The 27829-nt window shown below is 50.6% G+C and overlaps 2 protein-coding genes across 2 annotated transcripts; one reads left to right on the forward strand and one right to left on the reverse strand.

Moving 5' to 3' along the window:
* Positions 1–12529: 12529 nt before the first annotated feature.
* On the forward strand, positions 12530–14343 carry T069G_03694 (glycosyltransferase like family 2 domain-containing protein; the record flags this gene model as incomplete). The annotated part of the gene is made up of 5 exons (XM_056170904.1): positions 12530–12654; positions 12749–13603; positions 13675–13845; positions 13885–13969; positions 14029–14343. 5 exons carry the CDS (start codon positions 12530–12532, stop codon positions 14341–14343), a joined length of 1551 nt encoding a protein of 516 aa, XP_056031796.1.
* A 10447-nt stretch (positions 14344–24790) lies between these two features.
* Positions 24791–25921, reverse strand: T069G_03695 (aldo/keto reductase family domain-containing protein; the record flags this gene model as incomplete). The annotated part of the gene is made up of 3 exons (XM_056170905.1): positions 24791–25367; positions 25415–25753; positions 25812–25921. The coding sequence occupies 3 exons, from the start codon at positions 25919–25921 to the stop codon at positions 24791–24793; spliced, it is 1026 nt and encodes a 341-aa protein (XP_056031797.1).
* Between the last annotated feature and the right edge of the window lie 1908 nt (positions 25922–27829).

Consider the following 27829-nt stretch of genomic DNA (forward strand, 5'->3'; position numbering starts at 1 on the left):
AAGGAGGTAGATGTTTGGGCAGCAACTAAGGGTACATATCATAAAAGCAACTTTTTCTTCTCTACTAGATACTTCTTCTTCTTTACTTCTTCTTAGACTTATTCTCTTCTCATTAAATGGCGAAAGTTTACCAAAATACAATACTTTAGACTCCCTGTCTTCATAAATTGAATCATTTTCCCATGGTGAAATATGCAATTTACAACCATATCTTCTTTGCTCTTTCATATGCCTTAAAACGTAGATAGATGGACTATGTCACTAGTATGAGAAATTGTTCAAGATGTGGATCAGGTAGTCAATGGTATGGCTTTGATGTATCGCCTATGACATGCGGTATGATCCCTTCAATAATGTTTCACTTTTACCGTGGCATTAGTAATTTGCCAAGATTGTGCAATTCGTCCGATTTCGCAGTGTTCCTCATACAGATAGTGAAGAAGAAGAAAAGCCTTTAACGCTATATATAAAAACAACAAAAGAGCAGTCAGCGTTCAAGACATCTCTCTGTTGTGCTCTTCGAAACCAGCTTCGTATCACGAAGCCTTCCGAGAAGAAAAAAAAAACGGCGACGCCAATCTCATCTCAATCTAACATGGCATGCATGCCAAGAAACGCAAAACCAGCGATCCCATGCCGTGTTTCCAAATCCGGGAGGCGCACAAACGCGCAATGACATCAAGATCTCGGCCGGACTCCAAAACCACAAAGATCATCCTCTCTCGTGTCTATGACAGCTCCCTTTTTTTTCTTCCCACCCCAATTCAATTCAAGTACAGCGATTCGCAGCAATCAATTGTTCGGTCGCACTCGCGGCCATAAAAAAAAACCGGAAAGAAAAGATATGCTAAGTGCAATACGAAGAAAGAAATTCTGCCAGGAATGGAAACATGCCAATTCATCCCGCATCAGCCTATTCTCAAGAATCTGCATCGGCCCGGGTGTTAGTAATGTATATCCATGTATAGTATGGCTCTCACTTAACATAAAACGTCTGGGTTACAATAAATACCATCCTCACCTCATCATGAACCGGGGGGGTTCAGCGGTCAAATAGATCGCCAACCCATTGCTCCTTTTGGGTGTCCTTATTTCTCCGCACTTTTTTTAACTTGTTGTATGGTAAAAGGGCCACCTCCCGATCTTGAATTATTCAGAAAATCTCCACTTCCCCCATTCTCCAAAATTGCAGCCGCCCCTTTATTTTCCTCATCTGGGAATCCTCGGAGATGCACGACGACGTCAACCGTCCTGCAGTGTAAATCTATTTAAAGCAGTGAGAAAAAAAAAACCTGTTTTTCAAGCCATCGCACGATTATATGCTTCTGCGTCTGTTTTTATGATGACTCGCAGAGAACCAGTTGGGGGAAGCAGCACGGTCAATCACTTTGGCCCTTTGAGGAAGCTTGTCTGCCGCCTTGCATGAGCCATCATGTACGTCAAACGCGATTTGGGTGGCTTCATTTTTTTTGCTTGGCTTTGCCTTGTTCCTTATCGGCAGCCGGGCACATCTTTTAAAGTACACGCCTCTCCCGAAAAGAGTAAAAAACCAGGGGTAACGGTAACGCCGCTCTTTGGGTGCTAGGTCGATCTCTGGGTGTACGAGTACGATGCATGTACTTTGGCGGTACTTTGTCTCTACCGTTCCGTCTGTCATATGTCAGATTTTTATTCTTCTTCCGGAATGTTTACCTCACTGAGTAGAAAGTACCTGCTTGGGATGGTGAGGAGAGGTGACGGCTTGGTACAACTGTCATTGGGTGTTTCTCGTATATCCGTGTAAATGAGATGCTTGTACAGCGCCTTTATCATCGATGAAATCTGATCAAGGTGACTCAGTGTACGAGAAGATGTGAATAGCTGCGTTCTTCATGGAGCAGATGTACATTACGGCCAGACGTGGAGAGTCCCCAGTGTACTGCTACAGGTAAAGAGGCTCAGCTCAGCCTCGTTGTGGATCAAGTATACGAGGTTAGATGTATCTTGCAAGTAGCCAAATGCTTCTTTTCAGCACTTCTGTCAAAGTTCACCATCCGAGAAACAATGCAATGACTTACACGACATCAACATCAGCCATCTGCCCGCTTGAAAAGTACCACATCATGAACTCGAATAACATATGGTCCAGTGCTACACTATGAAACCGGGATTCTCTCATATTCAAAGGACCGATATTACACACATTGGTACTTTAGCCTAATAGCGCTCAAAAATTCTCTAGGTAACACTGACAATGAAACTTACAGCTACATTCTGTTGCAATCTTTTGCTTCAACTTTCGTTTGACCTGCCTCCCGCTACAACCATACGAGGCTAATAATTTAATTCATCATCTGCAAAAAGCTCCAAAATCTTCGGTACAACTGTCTCACAGATAAGTAAAGATCAGCCCGATGGCAGTACTTATTGCGAAGACTACCACAGCGTTCATTGTGGTGACCCCAACTTGGTACAATGCCGTGAATACGCCGACAGCCAGCAGAGTGTAAACCCCATCCATCGTATTCATCGTATAATGCCTACACACACGATCATATTATTGCAAAGCACGAGTGTAGTTCATCTGCTCATACTATCCATGTATCTATGCCTCATCACAATCCCGTCGGCAAACTTTCTCGGCGTAGAATAGCGATTCATTGTACCTGTCATCTTAGCTACACGTAGAGTCACACGGATGAGCGCTAAAACACCAGGATACGCTATAAACAGGTCTTTACACTTTCAAGTGGATTTCTCCCGTCATTGGTTGCGATGTTACTCTGCACAGTAGAAGCATGCCGCTTCAACACTCAGCTGGTCAAGGGAAGAAGCCACTACTACTTGGAATATCCGTTTTGTATTTTATCCATCTTTAAATATCGGATTGATGGGTACTATAGAGATAAGGATCTTGAATACGATTCCTCGGGATATTTGTAATGAATAACCAGATACAACATTTTGTTCAGCCGACATCTACGTCAACAGGCCGCCAAGAGTCGCAATCAGGAGCAAAGAGGCAATCGTTGTGCAGAGGGAAAATTATAAATTAAAGTCAATTAAAGGAGAAAGGAAAGAAGCACATATATTAATTACCCGCCCATATACCCAAAATGTCGGCAATCCCATCATCCATTCATCCATACATGTGCACGGTCTTAATTTGCATGTACTCTGGCATTCGCCTCACGTCGACATCATCCCTACTCTATTGCAACATCTACCTCATCAACGGTGTGAATACCGCGTTCTAAGGAAAATCTCATCAATACGTTACAACTGCCCTAGACCCTGGCAGAATGCGTTTGCAAACTTGCCTTTGTTCAATTCGATGGCGGTCAGAGGTTACGGGAAAGGCTACAGCTGTATTTCACCAAACTCGTCAGACAGCATACGATTCAAGCATTCGTATTACTAGTCTGCCCAATTTACATACATGGTATAGTAGTATACTCGTACGACATCACTTCAAACCGCAAGAAAGGCTGGGAGGGGGGGGGGGGATCTCGTCTCTGAGAGCGTATACTGCTGCTGCAACGTGTACTTGTAGGTTAGATAGGCCGAGATCTCAACAAATTTTCACACATGGATACCTGGTCGTCAGCTGCATGGCATGAGCTGATAACAGCTAGATGAGCCATGGACAAGGGATTCCGCACTGGCTCAGGGCCTCACAAGAGCCTTGTTCATAGCGCGAGCCTCAGCTTCTCAGCTTCGCGGCCCCGACTCCATCTTGCCGCAAGTTTCACTCAGCTCCCAAGGCGTGTGCCCGCAAACCTGCCCGGCTAAGGAATTTGGCTTGTGGGCCAGGATTCTTGCGTCTTTGTAGTGTGGAATTAAAACTCACGCATGATTTCCAACATCTCCATTTCCATGAAGCCAAATCAACGAGCTTTGGGCTGAGAAACGACCGAGTCGAAACGCCATCCAGTCCGGGCCTCGTAGAGCTCCGTACAAGAGCCCCGTGCTGGACCGACGTGCGAAGCGGAGGGGGCCGATGGCCTCCGGTCACGCCACGCAGGCGCGCGACCAACGCCCTCCGTTGAGAATCATGCAACATGTGTTTTACAATTCGCATTGTGCACTTGTTGCGGCTAGGCTAAAACAACGACACCCGCGTTCCGGATGGAGCGGGCCGGATCGCATCGCGGCTACGGTTGAAGCTTCGGGTGCCTTCCGTTAGTAACGACCCCTCCAAGCTTGATGAGTGAGAACCTCGCTTCTTCGTCTCTATCTTGTTTAAATCGGCGAGCGGGCAAGAGCTTCATGGCAGAGAGCATGGCCAGATCTAGGAGTGGCCGGCGTTATCTTCCCCTCTCCGTCGGCATTATCGTGACGGTTGACTGTGCGTGCAGCTGTTCCGCGGAGACGGCTTCCCCTTTGGCTGCACACACATCAAGACTGTTGCGGAGAGGGCACGAAAGCAAATCGACGCTGGGATTCGTCCGTCTAGGCCGCGAGAGGGAGCGAAACTGAATGGAGACTGAATGGAACAAAGATCCCGGCCGAACCGTCCATTGTGGACACTTGCTCTGGGCGAGGAGCCTGTAAAATTGTGCCAGGTGCTTTCGATGCTATGTGCGCATGTACGAGCATGTAGGCGGCTGGCACTGCTCCATCCCTCGCTCGTACAAGTCGGGTATTACTCTGCACATTGACAGGAATGCTGCCTTTGTGTACAGGTAATATTGTAAGCCGCCTCCACAGTGGAACTGGCAACGGCCCAGTCAGGAAGCCAAACGGCGAGCTGGGGTCCGCTATCAGTCGCTCGCGATTGCTTAAACGATGGCGTTGCATGCACAACGAGTTTTGCCGTCTGCAGAGGGAAAGGACCAGAATTATGCCATGGCAGACAAGGTGGTGGCCGGGCATACAAGGCCCTAGAGCCGATTTGCTAATGGGAACCTAAAGAAAAAGAGCTCATTAGCCGTTATGCGGTTGGCTGCGCATTGCATGGCATGGACTCTGCTCTTGCACGCACATAGGCATACCCCTTTGGCCTCGAAACACTTGCAAGTAAATGTACAAATCCCTCTTCCCCGAGGTGCTAGACTAGTATACTCGTAGTATAGCAGTCTGTAAGTATGTACGGAGTAGGTACTTGCGCAATGAGTGCTGGGTGTGTGTCGAGAGCGTGGGAGGTTGTTCAAAGACAGACCCCTGGACACGTTGGTCGCCACTTATGCCGCGATGGCTAAAGTCGCATCGTTAGCAAGTCGTCCTTCTTGGACTCTCTCTGAGCAACGCAACTCCATACGGAGCACTCATGTAGTAAGAGGCCCCCCCATCGAGGAAACACAAGACTGCCGAAATGGTCGACTTGCGTTACGGCTAGGGTTTGGGGAGAAGAGCCTGCGCTTCCGGGACGCTCGAGCTGGCATAACCAGAGGGCCTCAACAGCAAAGATGACCGCCCCATCACGCCAGGCTACTTACTACCCCGTATCTGGGCCGCCAGCCATCAGATATGGAGGCAGATCATCGCCGGTGCGGAGCATTGCGTCCCGCCATGGAGCCTCGGACGTGGACGTCGACTTGGACATTGAACTTGGCTCGAGACGCCACGACAATGGAGCCCGGTAGCACAGCAAGAGCCCAGAATAGAGACGAGCGCTACAGTATAATTGCAGGTTGACTTGCAGCCAGAGCGCGCCAGTCGGCTCGTCGAGACGCATCCGTGCATCGTATAGCAGCGTCCACTACTGCCAGACGATGGCGAGGCGAGGCGAGCACAGCATTTGGCGGAGATGAACGGCGCAGCAGCAGTACAGCACAAAGAGGTCGCGATCCAAGGCGATGAGCCAATTGGACTAGCCGGGGCCCCCCCTTTGCCCTGATCCTTGGGGGTTGCTGCTGCAGCTCGGGATGGCACTGAGAAACAAAGTGAGCGCTGGCGCATTGGATGTCAGCGTCAACCGCCAGATCGCGGATCAAGTTGCTGTAGCGCCGTCACCGGAGGCACAGGCACAGGAACAAGCACAGGCACGATTATGTCTGGCATGGCATGGCATGGCGAGGCCGTCCGAGGGATGGCGGTCAGCTTCTTAACACTGGAAGACTCCAATGCAAGATGCTGCGCGCCTGGCCTGAGAGATAATCCAGGACGGCCAGAAGGAGACGGCGATAATATTTGACAGATCAGAGTGGATTGTGGATTTGGGCGGCTCAAGGCGGTTAGTGGGCGGCGGGACTCACTGAGGCTACAGGGCTCGAGAGCCACTCACGGGCTGTTGCAGCGGTGCTACTTGGCGGCAGCGCTTCAGACAAGGCCTGGAAGCCTCAAATCTCGTCCGCACCGCCCATAATACCGAGATGTCGGTGCATATGTTGCGTGTAACAGCATGAGCCTCAACGCCATCAATGTCTGTCCGGGCAACGGTCCAAGCACAGCATCCAACGCGATTCGAGTACTAATCCAAGATCCACGATACTTACTCGAGGCTCCATGTCAAGACAAAGGAAAAAAGGGTCTGTGCCTGGCAGCGAACAGCTCAGCGTGCGGCTATCGTCAACAGCTCCATAGCGGCCCCCAGTTGACCATTCCTCCTCTCCCCCGCTGACCTGCGTGGATGGAGAGAGCCAAGCAGTTCTTAATCTTGGTTCCCCTGGCGCCAGCAAGCATCGCCAGAGTCCAGACGGGCCAGGGGCCTTGCCAAAGGGCTCAAAGAAGGGACACCTGGAAGAGTCCATCGACGCAGCTAACGGGCGGATATACTTGCTTTTGCCTGTACAGAACGCTGATCTTGCAACCCGCGGCCGTTATCCGCACAAACCACGGAGAATAAGCAGGCAGGTTCTTTGTGTTCCGTGCAAGCATTGAGGACGCGATAATACGTGACCAAGGCTTATTCTGTGCAAGCCCGAGACGCGGTGCTGCACTGGCAAGGTTCATAGTTGGCATCGCGGGATAGTGCTTGTCGCACAAGGTGAAGCTTCCCAATAGAGCACAGGTCCGGGGTATGTGTACGGACCGGTAGCTGTCCGCGCAGGGGGAAGCGATGGAGTCGCCGTCGACATGGAGAGCTTACATGTAGTGTTACCTGTACGAGGACCTATCTGTACCATCACTGCCTGGACAAGTACCATCACTGCTCGTACGAGTAGAGAGAGAGCTGCAGCCCGTGCTTGTACACCTCCTCCACCATCTTGAATCCTTGCTCCGACTTGAAAGTCGTCTCGGCACGTCGTTGGCTTCTGACCTGACGGAAACATACAGGAGCATGCAAGGAGCTGTAAACAGCGAGTCCGCGTCGGCCTACTCCGGAGCACAACGGCTGGATTTTATGTGCAGAGCAATTGATCAGTCGGCGTAGGGAAAGGCGCATATGGCTGTGCACTTTTGTTGTTGAGCCTCTTCTTGCCGACGACTTTCATTGCAACTCAGGTTGTACCAATCTACGACTTACCCACCGAGGTAATTGGACATCGGCAAGTAATGTGCCTTGGTAGTACTAAGCGGCAGGGTAAGACTATCGATGGAATGGACCGAAAACAATAGAAGGAAAAATACCGTCCAGGGCCCGGCCACGCGACGCAGGCAGGGGAAAAGCGAGACAGCATCGGAACAATGCTACAGACACGATAGACGAGAAGGACCCTGAGATTCCGCCGCCGCTCGCTTACAGGTACGCCTTCATCCACCTCGACTCGGTATCTCAAAGGTACCGGGCGGGTATCGTCGTGGCAGAGAGGCCATCGCGGCGTCTTTATATGATGCTACACCAACTACCGGGAGGGTACTCGTCGTACACGGCACGGCTCGCAGCGACATGTACCTTGGAGGGTTTTGACGCTTTCGCCGCCCGGGACCTCGTCGAATCCATCTTGCCCCCATGCTCCATGCTCCATGCTCGCCCCCAGGCTATCTGTCCATACCGCCTAGACCGAGAGGCCCCGAAACGGACATGTCGCGGATTCTGGAAAGACTCGGTGCTTTTTCGAGCTGCAATGCTTCAATTACCCGTACAAGTGTCCAGGTCGTTGTAGGCACCGGGTAAGGGGGACCTTGTCGCCTATGCCAGGCCCTTGTCAAGGTTGATGCATCCTGTGTCTGTGCGTGCGTGTGCGTGTACATGCTGCTGCTTCCTCTCCATCGTCGAGGGGGCCTCTATCGTATCGGCAGACGCGCCGTCAGAAGCAGAAGCAGCTCCTGGGATTCTACTGTATGTACATACATAGGAGTCTAAGGAGCCTAGGGTTCTGGGACTGGGACTCTAGGATCCTACCAGGACCTGCTGCAGAAAGGGTCCACGGCCTGCGTCTCGTTGGCCCGGATGCCCCTTTCTCTCAGCCGCGGTGCTTGCATCGTGGAAGCCGCTGTTTGGATCCCGAACTTTGTCCCGCCGCCTTTTTTTCTCACCGTTGCCAGCAAACACAGTGGGAAAAATGAGAAAGAATGGCATCACCGTCTGTTTTTTCTGCAACGACGAGGACGAGTTATGCTGTTGGTTGTGTTGACCGGCGACTCTCAAGCCAGAAACGGCGGCGCGTACATGAGGCAATCCACACATCAGGCCCACAGTGTCTACTCTTCTGCCTTATCAGAAGCGGCTGTCAAAGTGAGGTGTTGCACCACTTGGACTCCCCGTACATATACGACTGTCGTGCAACGGCCATGTTAGTCGCTGAGGCCGGGCCGTTGGTTGCCATGATCTACCGCCGCCGTCCGTGGCGCGGACCAGCCGTCGCCCGAGAGTCCAAAATAGCCAGGCACATGCTTTTCATGGTTTGGCCAAATCATCATCCCTCGGGCCGTCACCGTCGAGACGGCCTGGCTCTCAAACGACGTGTTCATACATGTACATCCATACATGCTCGTACTCGTACGAAAGGAGACGGCAGCTACAGGAATTTGCCAAGGTAGGTACAGATACATACATGCAACTCGCATCCGCGATGGTTGATACAAGGTAATCTCATCTTGCGTTCCAAGGCGGACATGGATGCCGGGCGACATGGTCCATATTCGGCGGAGCATATGCGACAATGCGCGATAACGTCCACAGTACCTGCATTTAAACGCCAGGCAGAGCAACGGCAAAAGTCTTGTTTTTTTCCTTCCTTGGCCCTCAATCTGGCTTCTAGACGGTGTGTGAGACGTCGGAATTGCCATGCAAGGCATCTCCAACCTGAAGCCCGGCACGTCAATAGCAAGGGTTTCCGGGCACACGGGCTGCCAAGTTCCGTCAATGTAATTTTCGTCCTCTTGCTGCATCTAGAGTAGTACGCCACACTCAAATGGAGCGGCCGACGTCCTACACACCGTCTTGGATGTAAGATCCAGTTGTAAGAGGCAGCCCGGCCGGGTTAATAGAGCAAAGACGACTAAAGGTTGAGGGGAGGTCAAGTATAGATTGCGTGACGGTGCAAAATTCGCAGCCTCAGGGTTGCATTGACTGCCTATCCGTTGCAAGTAAAGTAAAGTATCAAATCGCTCTATGCTCTATGCTCTATGTCTGGTAGTTCGGCGGCTTTTGTGCTTAGCCAGCTGCCTATCCGAACGAGTCGCAGCTTGCATTGGCATCGTGGATCTCAACACCAACTTGGCTTGCCCTTTGCTGCGAATCGCGATGCCTCTCTTGTCCACACACACACACACACTTTCAAATTTCTCTTTCTCTTTATCTCTAGTAGCTCCCACTTGCACCCCCAACACCTTCGTTTGCGGCCTCGCATACACATACGGCAATTGCTTGCGTTGAAACGCCGTCTGGCTCGATGATAACAAAGTTGCAGCGCAGAGTGCATCTTTGCCAGCCAGGGAGCAGGGCAGGGCAGGGCAACGCAACATTACGCAACGCAACGCAACACCGCACAACAACACAACACAGAATAACAACAGCAACAACACACAACGCAGCGCAGCATCCTGTAAACGCAAGACGCAGAGCAACCCACCAGTGGCCAAGCGAACAAGACAAAAGACAAGACAAGACAAGAGGTATGTACCTACCCTGAGCATGTCTCTTTCGGTTGCTCCAATCCATGTGAAGGCTTGACTTGAATCGAACTTTGACGCCGAACCCTGCCCGTCCGCCCAGTTTATCCGTTATTGCGCCTCTCCATAGTCTCCAATCTCCAATTAATCTCGAAAATCGCTGTTGGTATGCTGCCCTTGTCCTCGCCTCCCGCATTTGCTAGCTTCCCTGGCGCATCGCCCCACGACAGATTTGACTGCTCGCAAACGCTCGCTTGGCTCAAGCAACCAAGGACCCCCCCGGCCCCCATCCTATCGACGGTTCTCGAGCTTGCGGGCAAAAAAGGCCATGGCGGCTGTGAGTGGCCAGTCAGTTTGCTGGAAGGCGAAAAAGACAGAAACAAGAGCACACAATATGTATCCACCCTTGCCAACAAGGACAGCCAATTGTCCGTCCGGCCGTCAAAGAGAAGAGTCACAGCTGACTGACTCCAATAAAAGCACCAGAAGTGTGTGCTCGTAGTGTATCGAATGAATGAATGGCGATGCCAAAAAAAGCTCACGCCACCAATGGCACATGTGCTAGTAGCAAATCGTCCAGAAATCTCCCCCTCTTCGCTAAACGGCTAGGCGAGCCAGACTCGTACATGCGAAGCAAAAAGTCGCTAGCAAGGCAGTAGTAAGTAGTAGGAATCAACCCGTACAATTATCTGCACAATATCCATGATATGGGGCCCCGTTTAGCGCGCCGTGCGGGCGAGGATCAAATTGGATCATTTTCACTCAATGCTTGATTGAATCCATGGCTATCGGTAGCTGCGGTGCAATCAATACTTGCACTACTGCCAATGTACCTATAGCAGCGCAACCTTGAATACCTGACTGTAGATATTCAACTTAATCAAAGCAAACCATGTATACTCGGGCGTATGTATGCTCACATCACTTATCGTCCAGCACAGCACCTGTCCCTCCCTGTAATATTGCCAGGTAATAATAGTAATGATTATGACAATAACCATCAAAGGTCCAAAGTCCGTCCAGGTCCAGGACAAGACGCAAAAAAAGGTCCCGCCGACGGTCGGGCATTGTGGAGCGGCAAAGTTACTCGTAGTATTTTGTGAAATTGAGTAAAATGAAGCCCGAGTCTCAACTCCAACTCTTGCCCGGCCGCTAGCCCCAAAGCAACGCGGTACAAGCTGCAACATGGCCGTGAATTGCCCCAATAGTCGCACCCCTCCCCCCAATTCTGGCGTCTGGTGCTTGTGCAGCGCAGGCCGCCCTCCTCTTCTGCTCCCCCCATACGCCCACACCCCCAATACTGTACCTGCCGTTACCTGGGTTGTACAAATTGCAAAGCCCAATTGAACATTGACCCTACAGGTACCCCCCGCCGCCCATCTCCTCCGCTAAATGGATGGCCCTCTGTAGCACCCACTATCCACTAACCCACCACCCACCTTTTGGCGCCATCCAGATTCTCTAGGTGGGCAAATGCTACCCTACGTGGCCCCTGCTGCACTGCCAATAACACCCTGGACTGCCTTACCTTAACTCGCACATCCATCCAATCCATTGATCCATCTTCTCATCCTGTCCTGTACTACGAGTACTTGGCTTTGTACTTGTGTAGGTACATACATCCATCCATGGCATGCATCTGGCCTCGACGTCCTAGCCAGACCCTCCGTCTCCATGCTCATGCATGGCATTGGCCTAGGTCATATCGGAAGCATGCTTGATGGCGCCGGGCCGGTTAGTCTACACCACTCGTCGTATCGTTAGGTCTTGCAAGGTACAGTACTAGACTATCGTATGGGCCTTTTTGGTATATAACTGCCGTCGAGTCGATCAACGTGGCTGCCATGCTGCTCTTCTCCCTCACGACCTCTTCCTCCTCTCCTCCCCTAATTTAATATCTCTACCCAGAGGATTATCTAGGCTGCTTGGACCCTGCAATGCAAGAGTCTGACTCCTAACTTTGTCTCTTCCCCGTTCGTTATACTTGGTGTTTTTTTTTTTTTTACAATTTTTTTTCGTTGGTGCTCGTGGCCCTCCTCGCCTTTGACCTTTGACATCTGACTCGCCCGGCCTCCTTCCTACTTCCTCCCCAAGCCTCGCCTTGCAAAGTGGAATCTGTACATATATTGCTTGCCTCTTTCCTCCTTCTCTTGCAGCGCATTGGCGGTCTGGACCTCAGGAATTTGGGCTTCTCTTTTGCCTGGCCTCTTTGGGAGCTCCAGTTTGGGTTAGAACATTCGCTTGTCACTTGGGCAGCAGGAATTCGCCTCACGCGCGGTGGCAGCTGGCAGAATCGAGAATCCGGGGCATCTGCAATTGGAGACAAGCTCTACAGCCTTTCTCCTCTTCTTGTTTCTCTTCATCCTTTCCAATTGATTGCAGATTGAGAGACGGGAGACGCAAATCCCTGCCCTGTGCCGTATAAAATCACACAGGCTTCGTCCTCTCTCCTCTAGTCGCGCAACCTCCATCTCTCTCCTCCACGCCTTGTCCTCTCTTCTTCCCTCTTGAACAAGTCAAGCAGCGAGCAAAGCTCCCCATGAAAAAATAAAGATCCCTGGTATACGCGACAAGAGAAATCTTATCCCAGCAACCCTGGCCGCCCCACATCATGGACAAGTTTCTTAGTGAACTGCCAGCCAAACTGGCGCCCCTGGTCACCTTCAGATTGCCTAGAGTCGAGTCTGATATCTGGCAATCGACAACATTCTGGGCCTACATCTTCTGGATCCTCTGGTTAGTTGACTATGCCCTAATATCATTCATTTCCTGGCTGCCCTTTCTTCTCTTCAATTGAGTTTATCAAAAACTAATACCCCACTGCGTTTAGGCTGCATCGCTACGTCCGGCTGCTTGTCCACTGTGTCAGCCATTGGACCTACAAGTCGAAGCCGATCCCCAGCAAGCCAACATTTACAAACGACGACGTCACGGTCATCATTCCTACCATTCATAATGTGTTTGAGGAGCTCCGCCCGTCGCTGCAAAGCATCCTGGCCTGCAAGCCTGCCGAGCTGATTCTTGTCACCACCCACGACAAGCGCAAGGCTCTCGACGAGCTGGCCAGGTCTCTCAACTACCCCAAGGTCCGTGTCATGCACACGCCCATTGCCAACAAGCGCCTCCAGGTCTGCGAGGCCCTGCCCAGCGTTGAGACACCCATCACCATCATGGCCGACGATGACGTCTCGTGGCCGTCGACGCTGATGCCCTGGATCCTGGCCCCCTTTGAGGACCCCAAGATGGGCGGCGTTGGTACCTGTCAGCGAGTCAAGCGTGAGTGGACGGCTCCCTGGTCGGTGCGCATCTGGAACTGGCTCGGCGCCGCATACATTGAGCGCCGCAACTTTGAGATCTCGGCCACGCACAACATGGATGGCGGCACATCTTGCATGTCCGGCCGCACTGGAGCGTACCGATCGTCCATCCTCAAGAGCCACGACTTCCTCGATGGCTTCAAGACGGAGAAGTGGAGAAAGTGGATCCTGAATGCTGACGACGACAACTTTGTCACGCGATGGCTGGTGAGCCACCAGTGGAAGACCTGGATCCAGTATGAGCGCGAATGCGAGATTGAGACAACTCTGGAGAACGGCCCCAAGTTCCTGTATCAGTGCTCCCGCTGGGCGCGTAGCAACTGGCGAAGCAACTGGACCAGCCTGGTCAAGGAGCGGCACGTGTGGAGGTGAGTTGGACCGTCTAAAATCACTACTAAAATAGCGTGAGCGTACTAACGAAAATGACTTGGAAATACAGACAACAGCCCTGGTGCACCTACGCCCTCCACTTCGCGACCTTTACATCCATCGCCTTCATTGTCGACCCGCTTTTGCTTGCCTCGTGCTGGTGGGCGACGGCCGAGTGGAATCTGCAGTACCGACACTATGCCTTTTGGGCCCAGTTCATCTTCATGTTCGCCTTCACCAAGTTTGTCAAGCTCATGGGACTTTTGTTGCGAAACCCCAGCGACGTCGTCTTTGTTCCCATCTCCATCGTCTTTGGATACTTTCACGGGCTCATCAAGCTCTATGCCCTCTTTACTCTTAACATGGTTAGTACTCGTCTTCCTCAAAGAAGAAGCCGCGACATGACTAACATTCTCATCTCCAGACGTCTTGGGGTAGTCGAGCTGACGGCGATGCAAATGATGCGCAGCGGCTCGCGCCGGCGCCACGACCATCAAAGGTATTGACGACTCCTCCTGGTGCTACCTCGCTCATCCGCTACAACGTCCGTCAGAAGGGACGACAGACGCAGACGCGGACCGAGCAGGATTCGGCGTGGGAAAAGCGTGGATACGCTGCCTACGATTCCAGCACTTCGTACAATCCCATCAGGGTCGCCTCCGAAAAACAAGAGGACTTTGGCGTGCAACATAACCACGACCAGCCACACTCGATGCGATTCAGCAACACTGCCGAGTAATGAGTTCATGAACACCTCCCCTTACTTATATATATTTGCTTCTTCTACTACTTTTTGGGCGTCCTTTTGTTTTTTTATTCCAAAAGGACCAATCCCCCCTGGCTTACCTGCCCAGTTGGGGATTTGATTTTATGCGAGCTACGAGAAATGACATGTTTCACGGGATCTTGGGTTTGATCTCCTTCTATCATGAGTTTCAGGCATGGTAAATAAGGTATGCCTTGTTCTTTTTTATTTTGGGCTGTTCAGGGCGGGGTGGAAACAAACAAATTGCGCCACGGCGGGATATCTGCAGCAGAATAATGGGCCTGCTTGCAACAATTGGAACATATGGGACGGGATATTTGGGACGGAATGGACGGAACGGATGGAATCTTGGGTTGGTTTCTAGGGGCTGCGTGGTGTTGTGATCACCAGGGCACGCCAAGGGGGGACTTTCATGGCTGTTGACAATAGGTGGCGTTGAGATTTGACCCATCAGGCGTTGATTGCTTAGACTGCCCTTTTTTTTCTCTTTTTTTTCTTTTTCCTTTTTTCTACTACTATTATTTCTTCTTCTTTTCTCATCTCAACGGAATATTGGGGGGACGGGAGGGACAGGACGGGATTCACAAAAATAAAAGATGAAAGTCGCCCGGATTAGCATATCACACAGAATGGCATTTTAACACGACACTTTTTTTTTTGTCGTTGGGAAAAAATTTCTACTACGGAACTACCTAAGTAATAGAATTGGTAATTTCTCTGGCAAGCCGAGCCCAGCCGTGTGTGTACTGGACACTCTGTGAATGTGGCAGACGCGTGGCACCGAGACGTCTTGGGAACCGTTGACAAGGTGACACATGGACTTTTCCGTTCAACACATGGCAATTTAGGTTTGCCCTGTCTCACTTGCTAGACGCCAATTGGTCCGATGGAGGGGGTTGAAGGCTGTAGACGGTGTACTGCCATTGGTCGCCACCAGATGACAAGCCTGGGGAGGCTATCTTTAGTAAAAGAGAAGTTATTGGAAAATTTATCGATGATGCGAAACTTGGCATCCAAATCAATGATACACGTCTTTCAGCTGCAAGGACGGGTCAGGCCACGCAATTCCAACCCTTAAGGCAGGGTGAGGTGAGATGGGATGAGGTGCGGATACGAGCGAATTGAGCAAATCAGACTGGAGGAATGCATGTGATGGAGGGGAAGCAATTATGATGTGTAATGTATATATGTAGCAATTGACAGCTGAAAAATGAAATCCGAATAATACCGAAATAGAAAGCAAAGGTACAGCAAGCCACTTCGGAGGTTCCCATTCGAAACACGAAGGTCTCGGGCACTTCCAGCTCACGTTGAGAGGTGCAGTTGCGGTGCGACGCAGATCAAATGAGGTGCTACTACGTATGCGATTGTGGCTGCAGTGCTGAGTTGCACGACATGTAATGACGGGGGTGAAGCAAGGGAAGAAAAAAAAAAAGATGACCAATGGCTGCTGCCGGTGCAAGTATAGGGCGGCGGATTTGATAGGGCAGACAGGCAAAAAAGCAGGTAGGAGTCTTGTTATCAGCTATATTACAAGGGGGGACAGGCGGAGGGAGGGAGGGAGGGGGGAGCATGTAAGGCAAGGCAAGGCAATGTAATTCTTGCATGTGCGGAGATCTCGATGGTATGCATGGGGGAATTACACGACAGCAGCCGAGGAAGAATCCGCTTGGCTGGAAGAAAAGAGGGCGTCAGGGCTGTGCGTCTTGGGTGTCATGGGGAGAGAGAGAGGAGGGAGGGGGGGCGCGAAGACGATAGAGAGAGAGAGGGTGAAGGAGATGAGATGAGATGATGCACAGGAGTGAGACAGGGTTAGTAACAAGGTAACATGGTGCCTCTGCGGTGGCGTTGGATTCCGGTGAGCTCGTGATTGTAGTCGTACAGGCCGCTATCATGTAGGATCAGGATTAGGAATGAGGAAATAGTCCAAGTTTGAAAGTGAGAGCTCACATCGGCTACGCGAAGCCTATAGCGTCGATAAGGAACGACTACTTGGTTGCTAGCAGCTGGGCTAGCACTTCGAACGTAGCCCATTTCGAATATGGTCGCTCAATGGGGCCTCAATTGGACGTTGATGTGCAAATGGCCTGCTGGGCTAAAATCGCCTTTGATCGGCAGCCCCCCTTGGAGGTAGGTAATAGCCGGCCGTGGGAATTTCGAACCCGGATCACGATCACAACGGCCCCGCGGCCCTCGGCTCGTCTTTTTTTCACAGCCGGAGGAGCTGGGGAAAATAATCGGGGGGGCTGAGACGCACATGCATAATTGGTGCGTGAGAGCGCATCTGCCGTTATTTGCTGTCCTTTTTTTTTATTGCTCTCGCTTTGTGTAATCTGCTCCGGTCGACAAGTCAGTCGTTGACATTTGGACCGTTGGTGGGGATTAGAGGGGAAGTGCAAGTAAGAAATCAAAAGCTGGGAGGGGTGTGCAGAAAAGGCTGAGGCAAGTGGGGTGGCTGATCAGCGCAAGTACCACAAGTACATGCAAGTCACTGGCCTGGATGTGGGCTCATCTGTGCAAACTGGACATTTAACCTCTTTCAACAAACGGCCGTCCTACGTGTACCTTGCATTGCATGGTTCTGGGCCCGGTTCAGGCTGCCATTGGCCTCGAAGGATTGCGTGGTTAATGTAAGTAATAGGGGAGCAGAGATGAAGCTGTGCGCTGTTCAGCATCCAGGTCGCTTGGATAGGCAGACCGGACGAGACGTGGAGACCATCATGCCATGCGATGCAGATGCGATGCGATGCGATGTGCTGCGATGCGACCACCCTCCCCCCTTCTGCTAGTCTCGTTGGTAGCCTGGCCTCGCATCTTGTTACGCCAAACCGCTTTCCGTCAACCATGCAGCATGCAGACGCAGGTCCAAGCTAACGCGGTGGAGAAAGACGAGGGGACTGTTTGCCAATTGATGAGCCCCATAGCCGTCTTTGTGCAGCATCCAATGAGCTGTGGCGGTTCTCTCTCGTCAGAAACGCAGCAGCCTTGTCGTACGCGCTGAGGTAACAGGCAGATTAGATTGGGGAATGCGAGTGACGGCTGATATATCAAGTGCTATACATAGGTCGTGTATATGTACGCCCATTCCTTCACGTCTTCATGTCACCCTCGGCGGCCGTTCCCTGCCAAAAGAGAAAATAAACGCCCTCTTAAAGTGGACATTTCTCATTTGACTGTACCCGCGTTGTAACGTCAAACCTGGGGCGATGATGTGCAGGGCAAATCTCCCCTTGTTTGCCGGCAAGGAAGCGAAGGCCAGGTCATCTGGCAGCCTTGGTTGATCTGGCGGGCGAAGCAGGGCAAGCAGACAGCCCAAAGAGGAATCAATACAGCCAGCCAGCCAGCAGCCCCCCCTCCCTCTCATCGGTCTTGTGGCGGCTAGCCACATGAACCTGTGGTCACTGGACTTGAAGGGATTCTGATGTGAGCTGGTGTCGTGCTGCTGAGTCCAAGTGAAGAGACTTGGGACCAATTTGGCACTGGTGTGAGGCCCGTCTGGAGAGCAAGGAGGCTGTGCGATCCAGCGTCATGGTCCAGGCTGACCCGTGTACCGACTAAGGCTACCGGAATGGGGCTGATCTGAGGCCATATTTCGAGCTATTTCGTGCCGAACGCAAGACCCATTGATGTGCCCGCTGGGGCCGAGCTCGCGCGCGTCGCTGATGATCATGATGTGACGAGTACCGGCCGATACACGCACTAGGATCCTCCCCCCCTACCTGCTGAATACAGTACTGCCTAGTCCTATGCTCGTATATAGCATCCATGGATATATACAGCCAAGTGCTAGTCCACACCTAGCTAACCAAGCGTATGTACATAGGGCAGAATATGGAGACGAACGGTGAGACACGGCGAGCAGAAGCGGCTCCGCACCCCATATTGGCTTGTGCGCTGCTGGCGGCCGCTGGGGTCGCGCCGTCTCCACGAGCTGAAGCGCTTTGTGCTTGTGATGAGGGGATTCTTTGATCCTAAAGATGTCTTACATTAGCGACTCTTCTTCCATCTTCCATCGATGACGGATCACCATCATCAGGGATCATCCATGGAGACGGGGCGCCAACTACTCAATGGATGGATGGATGGATATTTATTTTTCTTGATTTTCCATCTTCTCGTTCACCCTCAGATCGGATCTGAGGCTGAGACATGCATACTCGAGTCAACCCCCCGACCAGGCGAGCGTCATCTGCGATTTCCAGTGTCCGATGAGGCTGCAAGACTCCAAGACCAGCCACCCCTCAAGGGTCTCGGATATCCACAAGGCCGGGCAGACACGGGACATTGCGGTTGCCCAGAGGGGTCTGGCCGTCCGCAAATAGTGCGAGAAGCGGCGACTTGTTCGGAGCAATTGGGGCGTTTCGGGGTGTTTTGGCCGAACGCAAAGTCGCATCCCAACGATAAATGCTGCGCTTGGGTATTGTGCAAGGTCGTCGGCTCATGTCATATTCACGGTCTTGTGCGCGTATTTTGCTCGGTTTCGGCGCTTGACTGCTGCTTGCTTTCTTGGGTCCCGGAAGGCAAGGGTGTGCTGAGATTGGCCAATATGCAGGGCCCAGCCCTTTAGGTAATCCACAGCGAGCCCAAAAAGGTCCCGACATCCATCGATATGCAGCTCAATGACTGAGGTGGGCTCAATCGCGATGCACCACTTTCCCTTGCCGCCGCCACCAACTCGTGGCACGACAGAAGGAAGCAGTCACGCAAATACTAATCTTTTATTTGTTGGATTTTTCCCTTTTTCCCAGGCTAAGACGTTTCTTTTTGCGGGCGGGCGGCTGGCTTGCGGCAGTAAGCGAGCCGATGACAAAAAAGCAAAAAAAGCACATGGAATAGGTAATTATTTCGAAAAAAGAAATGGCTGCGAAATGACAGCCCCTCCTTCAATGCGGAGAGAAGGCGATTTCTAGCAGCGTGGCTGGCCTTAGCGGCGCTCCTTTGACCATTCGAGCCGGGTTTGCCTGCTTGTAGAGGCATGGCTTCTCCATGGTCGTTCGAGGCAAAAGCGCAGACGGGACGAGAAGAGATACCTGGCCAGCCCCCACGTCAAAAGCCAAGTCGGAGTCACAAATTAAGGGTCCAGCGAGGCAAAAGTCAACATAAAGTGCTGCTCGGGATAATGCATGCTATCTACGTTGTCACACATGCACACACCACCTACGACCAACAGCGCCGAGAAGATGGCCATGGCAGATGCACCGACTTGAGAGACCACGTAAAGAAAAACTGGGTTAAAAAGACCTACTCAACTACTGTAGGTAATTACGAATTATGAGGACTAATACTTGATTCAGGCGGCTGGCCCTAGCAGCAATTCTGTCGCCCTGCTTGCTACATACCATTGAAGCCATTGACACATGCTTGGACCAGGCACAGCACTCTTTGGTATTTGGGTGCATTAGCATCGCATCGCATCGTATCTCGCTTTCGCTCCTTTCGTCCCGTAGCCTGCACGGCATCAAACGTGTTCCAGTAAGCAGATTCAGGGCAGAACAACGCAGCAAAGTCTGTGGAGGTCTCGGCTCTCAACTAGCCCAATCTCCGGCGGCCGTCTCTCCCCCACGAAAGGCCAGCGATTGCTGTTTCGTTCAATGGTTTGGTCCGTCGCTTGTAAGTTTGGTGGGGGAATGCTAAGGGAGATAGGACGTGAAGCTTGCTGGATGAATGGGCGTTGGCTACGTGTACAGAGGATAATGTGTCGCATACAGGATACATGATGCTTGCGCTTGTGCTTGTGCCTGTGCCTTGCCTGCGTTTGGGCTAATCATTGACTCTGGTCTTGTATGTACCCGTGCGCGTACTGCTGCTGAGAGCCAAAAGTATCTCCGGAGTAGCTGCTCATGTACTGCCAGCTAAACTGGATGCGGCTGCATCTGTAGCCGACAGGTCAGATATTGCTCTGCACGGCTCTTGTTGCAGCTTAGGCCGTTGAAACGTGAGTCGTCGAGACGCCAGAACAGGCGCATAAGTTTTTGTTTCTCGCGCTCTGTGCCACTCACTTGCTTTGGCGTGCCCGCCTACCCTGCAAGAGACCACTCAGCATCCAATGGCAATTTTTTACATCTCCTCCTTTTTTTGCTGCTCTTTTGTATGGATTATACGGAGTACGCTGCTTTATTTATTACCTATTCCTGCTGTGGCGTTGTTGTCTCTTTTCTCACGAGCCAAGCTGGGCTCATTGGCTGGAAGTCAACAAGCCGCAAGCCTCTCAACACAGTTCACACAGTTCATAACTGTCAAAAAGCAGAAACTTTGGACCGTCGAGCAAACGGTGTCCGACGAGCCGGTCCGTCCGGAAGGCTAAAAGTGCTAGAACAGGAGCCATTTTCAACTTCCAATGACTCGTCACAGTAAAAAAAAAAACTACTTCCTTGGCAACATTCCTTGATTTTTGCCCGAGCGGGCGTTGCAACAAGCGAGAGACGGTTAAAAATCTTCATTAGAACCAACAACAGAAACTGCGTCAACATGGACCGATAGGACAAGAATCGCATCATGCTGCAACGCCATTACCACCTACCGTACATAACCGCCATAGCCAGCACCAGCACTAGCCACTGGAAAAACCTCCAACGGCTTCGGCCCTTGACCCCCCGATACGGCGTCCCTCCGAGGGACTCCCCCCCTCCTCCGATTGTTTTTCGCGATCCTCTTTTGCGGTAGCGGCAGTTGGGCGGCTTCCCCCAGATAAATGTTGCGCGCAGGCATAAAGAGGAGAGGGAACTGAGCTCCATTTTGATATCCACCAAAGGGAGAGCCCATCGTATCGCAATGCATCGCAGGTCGTCCTTTATCTCCGCAGTCGGCTCAGACCATGCAGCAGCTTTTGCAAACGCGGGGAGGGAAAGACGCTGCGAGTGGAACTAAACCGTCTACGCACAATGGTCCAGCGATGCCAGCAGCTTGCTAAGCTGACGGCGCAAACGGACTGGATACGGAGGGCATTAATGCTTACAGTACACCGTACAAGCTGAGCCACCAAGGCCGAAAGCTGCAGGTGGCAGGAGAAGGCGCGGCAGTGATCGCTTGTCCACGTAACGAGTTCGAAAAGCCGTGCATCTACAGTCTAAGCACGTAGGCAAGATAGAGTGCCCTTGTAAGCTTTGACTTGGCTTCAACCGGCGCACGCAGACAACGGGGCTAGCATACATGTGGCAGGCCCTCAAACTGCCAGGCATTTGTACAGTACCCACCATCCCATGTATGTTCCTTGAACGGGTTGTATTGTGTTGTGTTGTGTTGTCGAGTCGAGATCATGTCGAGTTGCAGCTGTTCGCGGAGGAATTATATCTCGCACAGCATCTTTCTCAATTGACCAGCCAGTGACATGCTCCTGGTGACAGTCCCTCGCTTGCGTTTGCAGCATCCATCTCCTGATGTGATGCTTTTTTCCCTCTGCCAGCTATAATGCGACCCCAGCCTGCCCACAGCAAGGCATGCTTTGCAGTGCAAGTGGGCATCGTGTGTGTATGTGTACGGGTGTTGTACAAGTTGAGTAGCAGAAGCGAGGCAAGTCAAGTCCAGATTAGCTGAGTGGACATGGGAGAGAGACAAAAGAGTCATCTCCACTCCCCTTCTTCCCCTCCCCTCTCCTCCTCCTTCTTCCGCCAAAGGTCGGGGCTTATCGCTTTTCAGGTGAGGCGTTCGCTTGCTGGCCGTCATGGATCGTGGCCATCACGATGGATGAGGCAAGGTGGGAGGATTGCCCGGAAGAGGGAGTGTGCATTGCCTAGACGGTATTCTGTGCATAACGACAACCGAGCTAGGCCTTGGAGCCAGTGGGGGCCATGATCCCAAGATGAGGAGAAATAAAAAAGGGGACTCAAAACTCGAGATGGGGGGAATAAAAAAAGATGGAGATGGAGGGGGCGTGAAGAAAGGGGAGAAAGACGTCGTCGTGATGCCGAAATGTTGGAATCCGGCATCAAGCATGCATGGAGCCAAAACGTACGAGGACAGATTGGTATTGCCAGGCTCCAGATTGCATGGCACGCTCTGCTTGCGCTTTTGCATCTGCATTGCATTGCCCGTCTTGGATGAACCTACGTGTCATTGACGGGCATCGTTTTTGTGATTTCGCAAACTGCTGCTGTCATTGCGATTACATTGCTCTTGTCCACAGCATGTAGGCTGTGTTCCCATGTACATGACTTGGCGGCAGAAGGCACACGACTAAGGACTAGACCACTTGACTCATCTTGCTTTTTTTCACATTAGCCGGCTGTGTTGTTGTATCCCGAGGCATTCAGCAGAGGAACCGAACAAACAAAGTCCTTTCCCCTCTCAGCTTAACCATTATCTGATTCCTTGTTTCGATTGAGCTAGACAAGTGTCGTAACAGATAGCTGGTGACCACATCAACTACTATAGTAAACAGCCCTTCTCTATGTGAATGTGAGTGTGAGTATGAATGTCTCTGTGTGTGTGTAACGCCTCCCCTTCAGCCCTGTCAACGAAGGACAAAAAAACCGCCGCCCAGCCGATGACATCCACCACCATCGTCTGCGTCACCCACAACAAAACTGGGATTTGCAAAATGACGACGGGAGATCCGGCTATCGATTGATGATCTGTCAACTTGGGAGGAACCAGGATTCCCCTTCTTCCGTATTTCGTAATTCTGGAGGGCGCGCTACGCAAACGGCCGCAAAGATTTAGCCCCAAATGTGGTTATGTAAGAGCTATGGTGCTGTAAGAGCTAGAGATGGCTGCTGTGTTTTCGCCACCTCGTGCGTTTTCATGCGGCGATGTGCTTCTCAGCTGAGAGAGAAGAAGAAGAAGAGTGGGCTGTATCGTATCGTAATCGGTGAAAGGGGATAGCCCTACGGGGGAGGGAAGAAAATAATACGATGAGCTGAGATGATTGGATGGGGTGTGTGCGTTCGGGATGTGGCGCCCTATTTTTTTCTACTGGTTTTCGATGAAGGCGAAGTGATGTGTCATGATGGAAGGATACCTTGGGATTGGTCATATGTTGCCGAGGATTATTGGTTTACGGAGTGCTGTGGCAGTGTTTATGTGAATAGTCATATTGTGAATAACGAGAACACGAAGACGCGTGGTTATGACAATTATACTTTTATACGGATGCTTGTGACCTGTTGGTTTTTTTGGAGGTGTCAACCAACATACATATCATGCATTGTGTTATGTATTTATGTATGTGCAGTCAAATGTCATCAAGTTCAGGGCGCTGACGTGTATGTCGGCTGTTCCGAGGGCATAGTCATACGAATGAATGTGACAAGAGAACACGCGAGGTGGTCTATTCTGGTATGCTTTCCGAAGAAGATGGGTGAGACTGTTGTGTAAGATAGTTGGCCGGCATCACCGCAAGGCAGTTTCAACGTCAATTACAACTTTGGATTGCTTCAAAGCTACAGGTCTTATCAAATTCAACTAAATTCTAAGGCATGTACTGCTCAAAATGGGAGAGTTGTTGTTGAACCTAGCGCAAAGCACAAGGTACGTATACAACGGGGAAGGAGCATAAAAAAATACCATAAACAGACTGTACAAGAGGCTGATTGGGTTAAAAAAGCTCAGGGAGGAGAAACTGCTTCACCTCAGTCGAGAATAATTACCTCGTAGCATTGAAGGTGGCCAATATTCACTCGGAAAAAGATGCACGAGTTGTTCAAAGCTGAGTTCCCGGAGTGCACCCAAAACACTCTTCAGATATGTTTCTACACCAATTTTAAAGGCTAATGCCGCCATGTAGTGCCCTTGGAAACTCCCGATGTTATTGTTTTTACTACATGTAGTGAGGCAAGAGAGGATAGCCCGGAGGACGGATCTGGCGTGGCAGTATGAGCGATTCAAGAAATCGTATACCGTCAAAGCTTGAATCTGCGTGACTTGAAGTAGCGACACCGAATTGGGCTCGAAGCAAACAAACGGGGGTCCAACTACCACCACGTATGTGTGGCCTGGACAGCTCTTCGACACGCACCAAAATCTCCAAACCAGCAAACACTGCCTTTTCTTCAACTTGACGCATTCATATCGAACTTGGCTTTCCAGATTCCTAATTTCATGCATCTAGTGGATCCCACAACTTGATTGAAAGAAGGAATCAGAAAAGAATCCACATCAGTCAATAGATATCGTACCAGGGACATTTGACAAACACATCTCGTCATAGCAGTATTAAGGCTTGAGTCTGGTCTAGGACACGGCGCCTGCCAAGAGGTTGTCTTGTTAAATAGCGAGCTTGAGATATATAGAAATCCTTAAATCGTTGGAACTCTCTTTCTTAGAAAGTCCATAGATGCTACTTAAATTCTTATCATGACTACCTATATGTCACGGTGCCACTCCCTGATAGGGCTATTACAAGCCTGCTACCTTCGCATCGGCAAAGGGTAGCCGTTGAGCGTCTCAGATTCAGTCAAAGCTAATGTCATCAGGATAGACCAAATCATTCTAGTGGCACAGTATCGTGGAAGGATCCGGCGAACGGATTTCGACCCCCATGGACGCCTGCTTCTTCAACCAAGCTCCTAATTGCCTTTTCTTCGTCTCCCGACAGTTTGACATCAGCTGCTCCAACATTTTGTTCCAGATACTCGGTATTTTTAGTTCCAGGGATTACAAAAAGGGCCTCGTATTGGGCTAAAAGCCACGCAAGGACAAGTTGTGCAGGTGTACATCCCTTTGTTTTTGCTATTTCGTTGAACTTGTCCACCAGTTGGAGATTCTTGACGAAGTTGTCACCTTGAAAACGCTCACATCTTCTTCTCGAGTCATTTTCGTCAAAGTCGTCGATTGACCGGAAACGGCCCGTCAAGAGGCCACGGCCGAGCGGTGAGTAGGCAAATACAGCGACGCCAAGCTCCTTGCAAGTTTGCAACAAGTGGGTGCCAGCTGAGCCCTCTATATCAAGTGTCCAAGGATTATATTCTACTTGGACAGCTGATATAGGAGCGACTGTATAGGCACGCCGGAGCGTATTCGAGGAGACTTCGGATAGACCGAGATACTTGACTTTCCCCTCACTGGATAGTATCAGCAGATGTCTTAATACACGCTAGGTTCTACATACTCTTGCAACTTTTTCATTGCCCCAACCGTTTTCTCTATAGGAACTTCTCCATTGGTGCGATGCATGTAAAATAAATCGATGCATGTGACGTTGAGACACTTGAGGCTCTGCTCTGCTGATTCCAAGCAGTGTTCGGGGGATGCATCAACTACTATCCCAGCATCGTTCTTCTTGAAACCAAATTTTGTTGCAAGGAAAATGTCGGCGCGACGTTCAGGATGCCGTTTAAACCATTCTCCAATAACTTCTTCTGAGTCACCGTAGAGGGCAGCAGTGTCCCAATTCGTGCAGCCAAGCTCCCAAGCACGATCGAGAAGCATAAGCCGATCTTCGGTAGGACTTTTGCCATGTTAAACATTAGGTCTCAGCTAGTTGAACGGCTTGATGTGCGACTTACAAAACAGTACCATAGGCCACGCTCATCCCCATTGCCCCAAAGCCAATCTGCGTAGCAAAGGCGCCATTTTTGCCGACTTGGCGAAGTGGAAGTCGGGTCGAAGGCACCATTTGGGGCAAAACTATATCACGAGTGAGATGGATGTTAAAGTCTAGTGATAGATAATGACAAGGTTCTCGGTTGAGGTGGAAAAATCCCGAGCATTTCTTCAATATGACTCGTGAGGCCAATTTATACCGCCTGTCTCATACTCCGTGCTTTCAATCAAAGTCTGCTATATGTCGTCTGATGACGGCTAACAAGATCTTAACTCCGGCATCACGCCCAACTCTCAAGCTTCGAAACTGTGTATTAGAACCCGCGGACTTTCCGGCACGCTGTTAACTGGCCCGGGATTAAGTCAATACGACGGGCAATCTTAGATTGCGGAGCCTCTCATGCGGTGGGTAAAAACAACAGTCTGCCACTATAATGTGTATGTGATAGGTGACGTTGTATTCTTTCCACTCCTTGCCTCTTTCAAGAGGTTTTCTTTTTGGAAGCTACTTGAATGATTTGTCTAAATCTGAAGGTTCTAGCTAATTGTAACGTGTTTCGCGTTAATTTCTAGAGAATCATATCACCGATGTACCAACAGCGGGCCCTAGGAAAGGAGTCAACACAAAGATGCTGGGAGCGAGACCACACGTCGAAAGACTCAATCACTTCAATAAACACCTCCAGTATATGATGAACTTGCGAAGATGACAGCCTGAGCTGTATATGAAAGGGAAGTTCATAGGATTCTAAGTGTCGTCTGATAGAAATTCGACCAGATAGGGCAACTCTGCAGTTCCTTCGCCAACGTCTTTGCCATTCGGAACCTCAACAATTACGTCAACGTGATCCGTCATGTGTTTGAAAAATGACACACTTGTAGTAGACTGTTGCTCGGCGTCAACATCTTGATCTAAGCCGGCTGTGATTGAAGATGATAAAGAAGCTATGACAATGGTTGAGATACTGCTGCAGGGGGATTTGAGTACGCTGGGTCACAAACCCCTCGAAGTTGACGATAAAACTTGCTAGAGTTGGAATGAATACATCCGGTCCCAAAGGAAATTATGGATCTACAGGATTTTGCTTGCTCCGAGGGAAGTATTCTCCTCTTCCGCTCCCAACCGTCGGAATATACAACGTAGTCTATATAAAAGACTATTTTTGGGCACGCGAGCTAATATAGGAAAACCCCTAGGCAAATACCCTCCGGAAAATAAAAACCCCGCCAAAGAGATGCCCAAGTTCCAAGAACTACTAATGCTGCAAAGGGTTTAACTACTAAATAACCTTTGACCAGGCCATAACCCACCAAGGTTATTATAACCCACGCCAGAGCAATAACCTAGACTATATGTATGTGATCGAGGCATAGGAAAGCAGTTATCCTATAATACTCTAGGTTTTTAAAAGGGTATGAGTTAAACCAAGCTTTCTCTTTTTTTATATATCTCCTAAATAAAATAGCAAAGACTAGAAACCTTATAGTTGAGCAAAGGGATATGAACTCTTGAATTTCTCCTTTTGTGTGTTATCAAAGGTCAAAGACCAAGCAATTGTTTGTGTAAAGGGGTCCTGCAGATTCTCCGCTCCAACTACCCCTACTCAAACGGCAACTACTAGGTACTTGATAAATGCCCGAAATACGAGTATTTACAGGAGAGACTGCAGTTAAGTCTCCGCGGGTAGTGTTTGACGGAACTGAGCGGCAGTCTTAAACCCCGAGCTGCCATGTAACTACTGTAGCACCCAGAGGTGTGCGCATGTTGGTCATAACTCCATCATGCGCTACGACTACGATTGCGAGTTGTAGGTGATTGGCGTGAGCTGAGCTGTAAGAGGAGATGCGCCCGAGCATTGAAGCTCGGGGACCAGACTTAGCTTCGCGAGATGATCACAAGCTAAATCTCTCTTGTGCCTAAACTTGTGATCCTTGCTATTTCGTTTGGAATCAAGTGCCGGCCCATAGTGCTCGGATGTGC

Source organism: Trichoderma breve, chromosome 2 (assembly GCF_028502605.1).
Source record: "Trichoderma breve strain T069 chromosome 2, whole genome shotgun sequence".
NCBI lineage: Eukaryota > Fungi > Ascomycota > Sordariomycetes > Hypocreales > Hypocreaceae > Trichoderma > Trichoderma breve.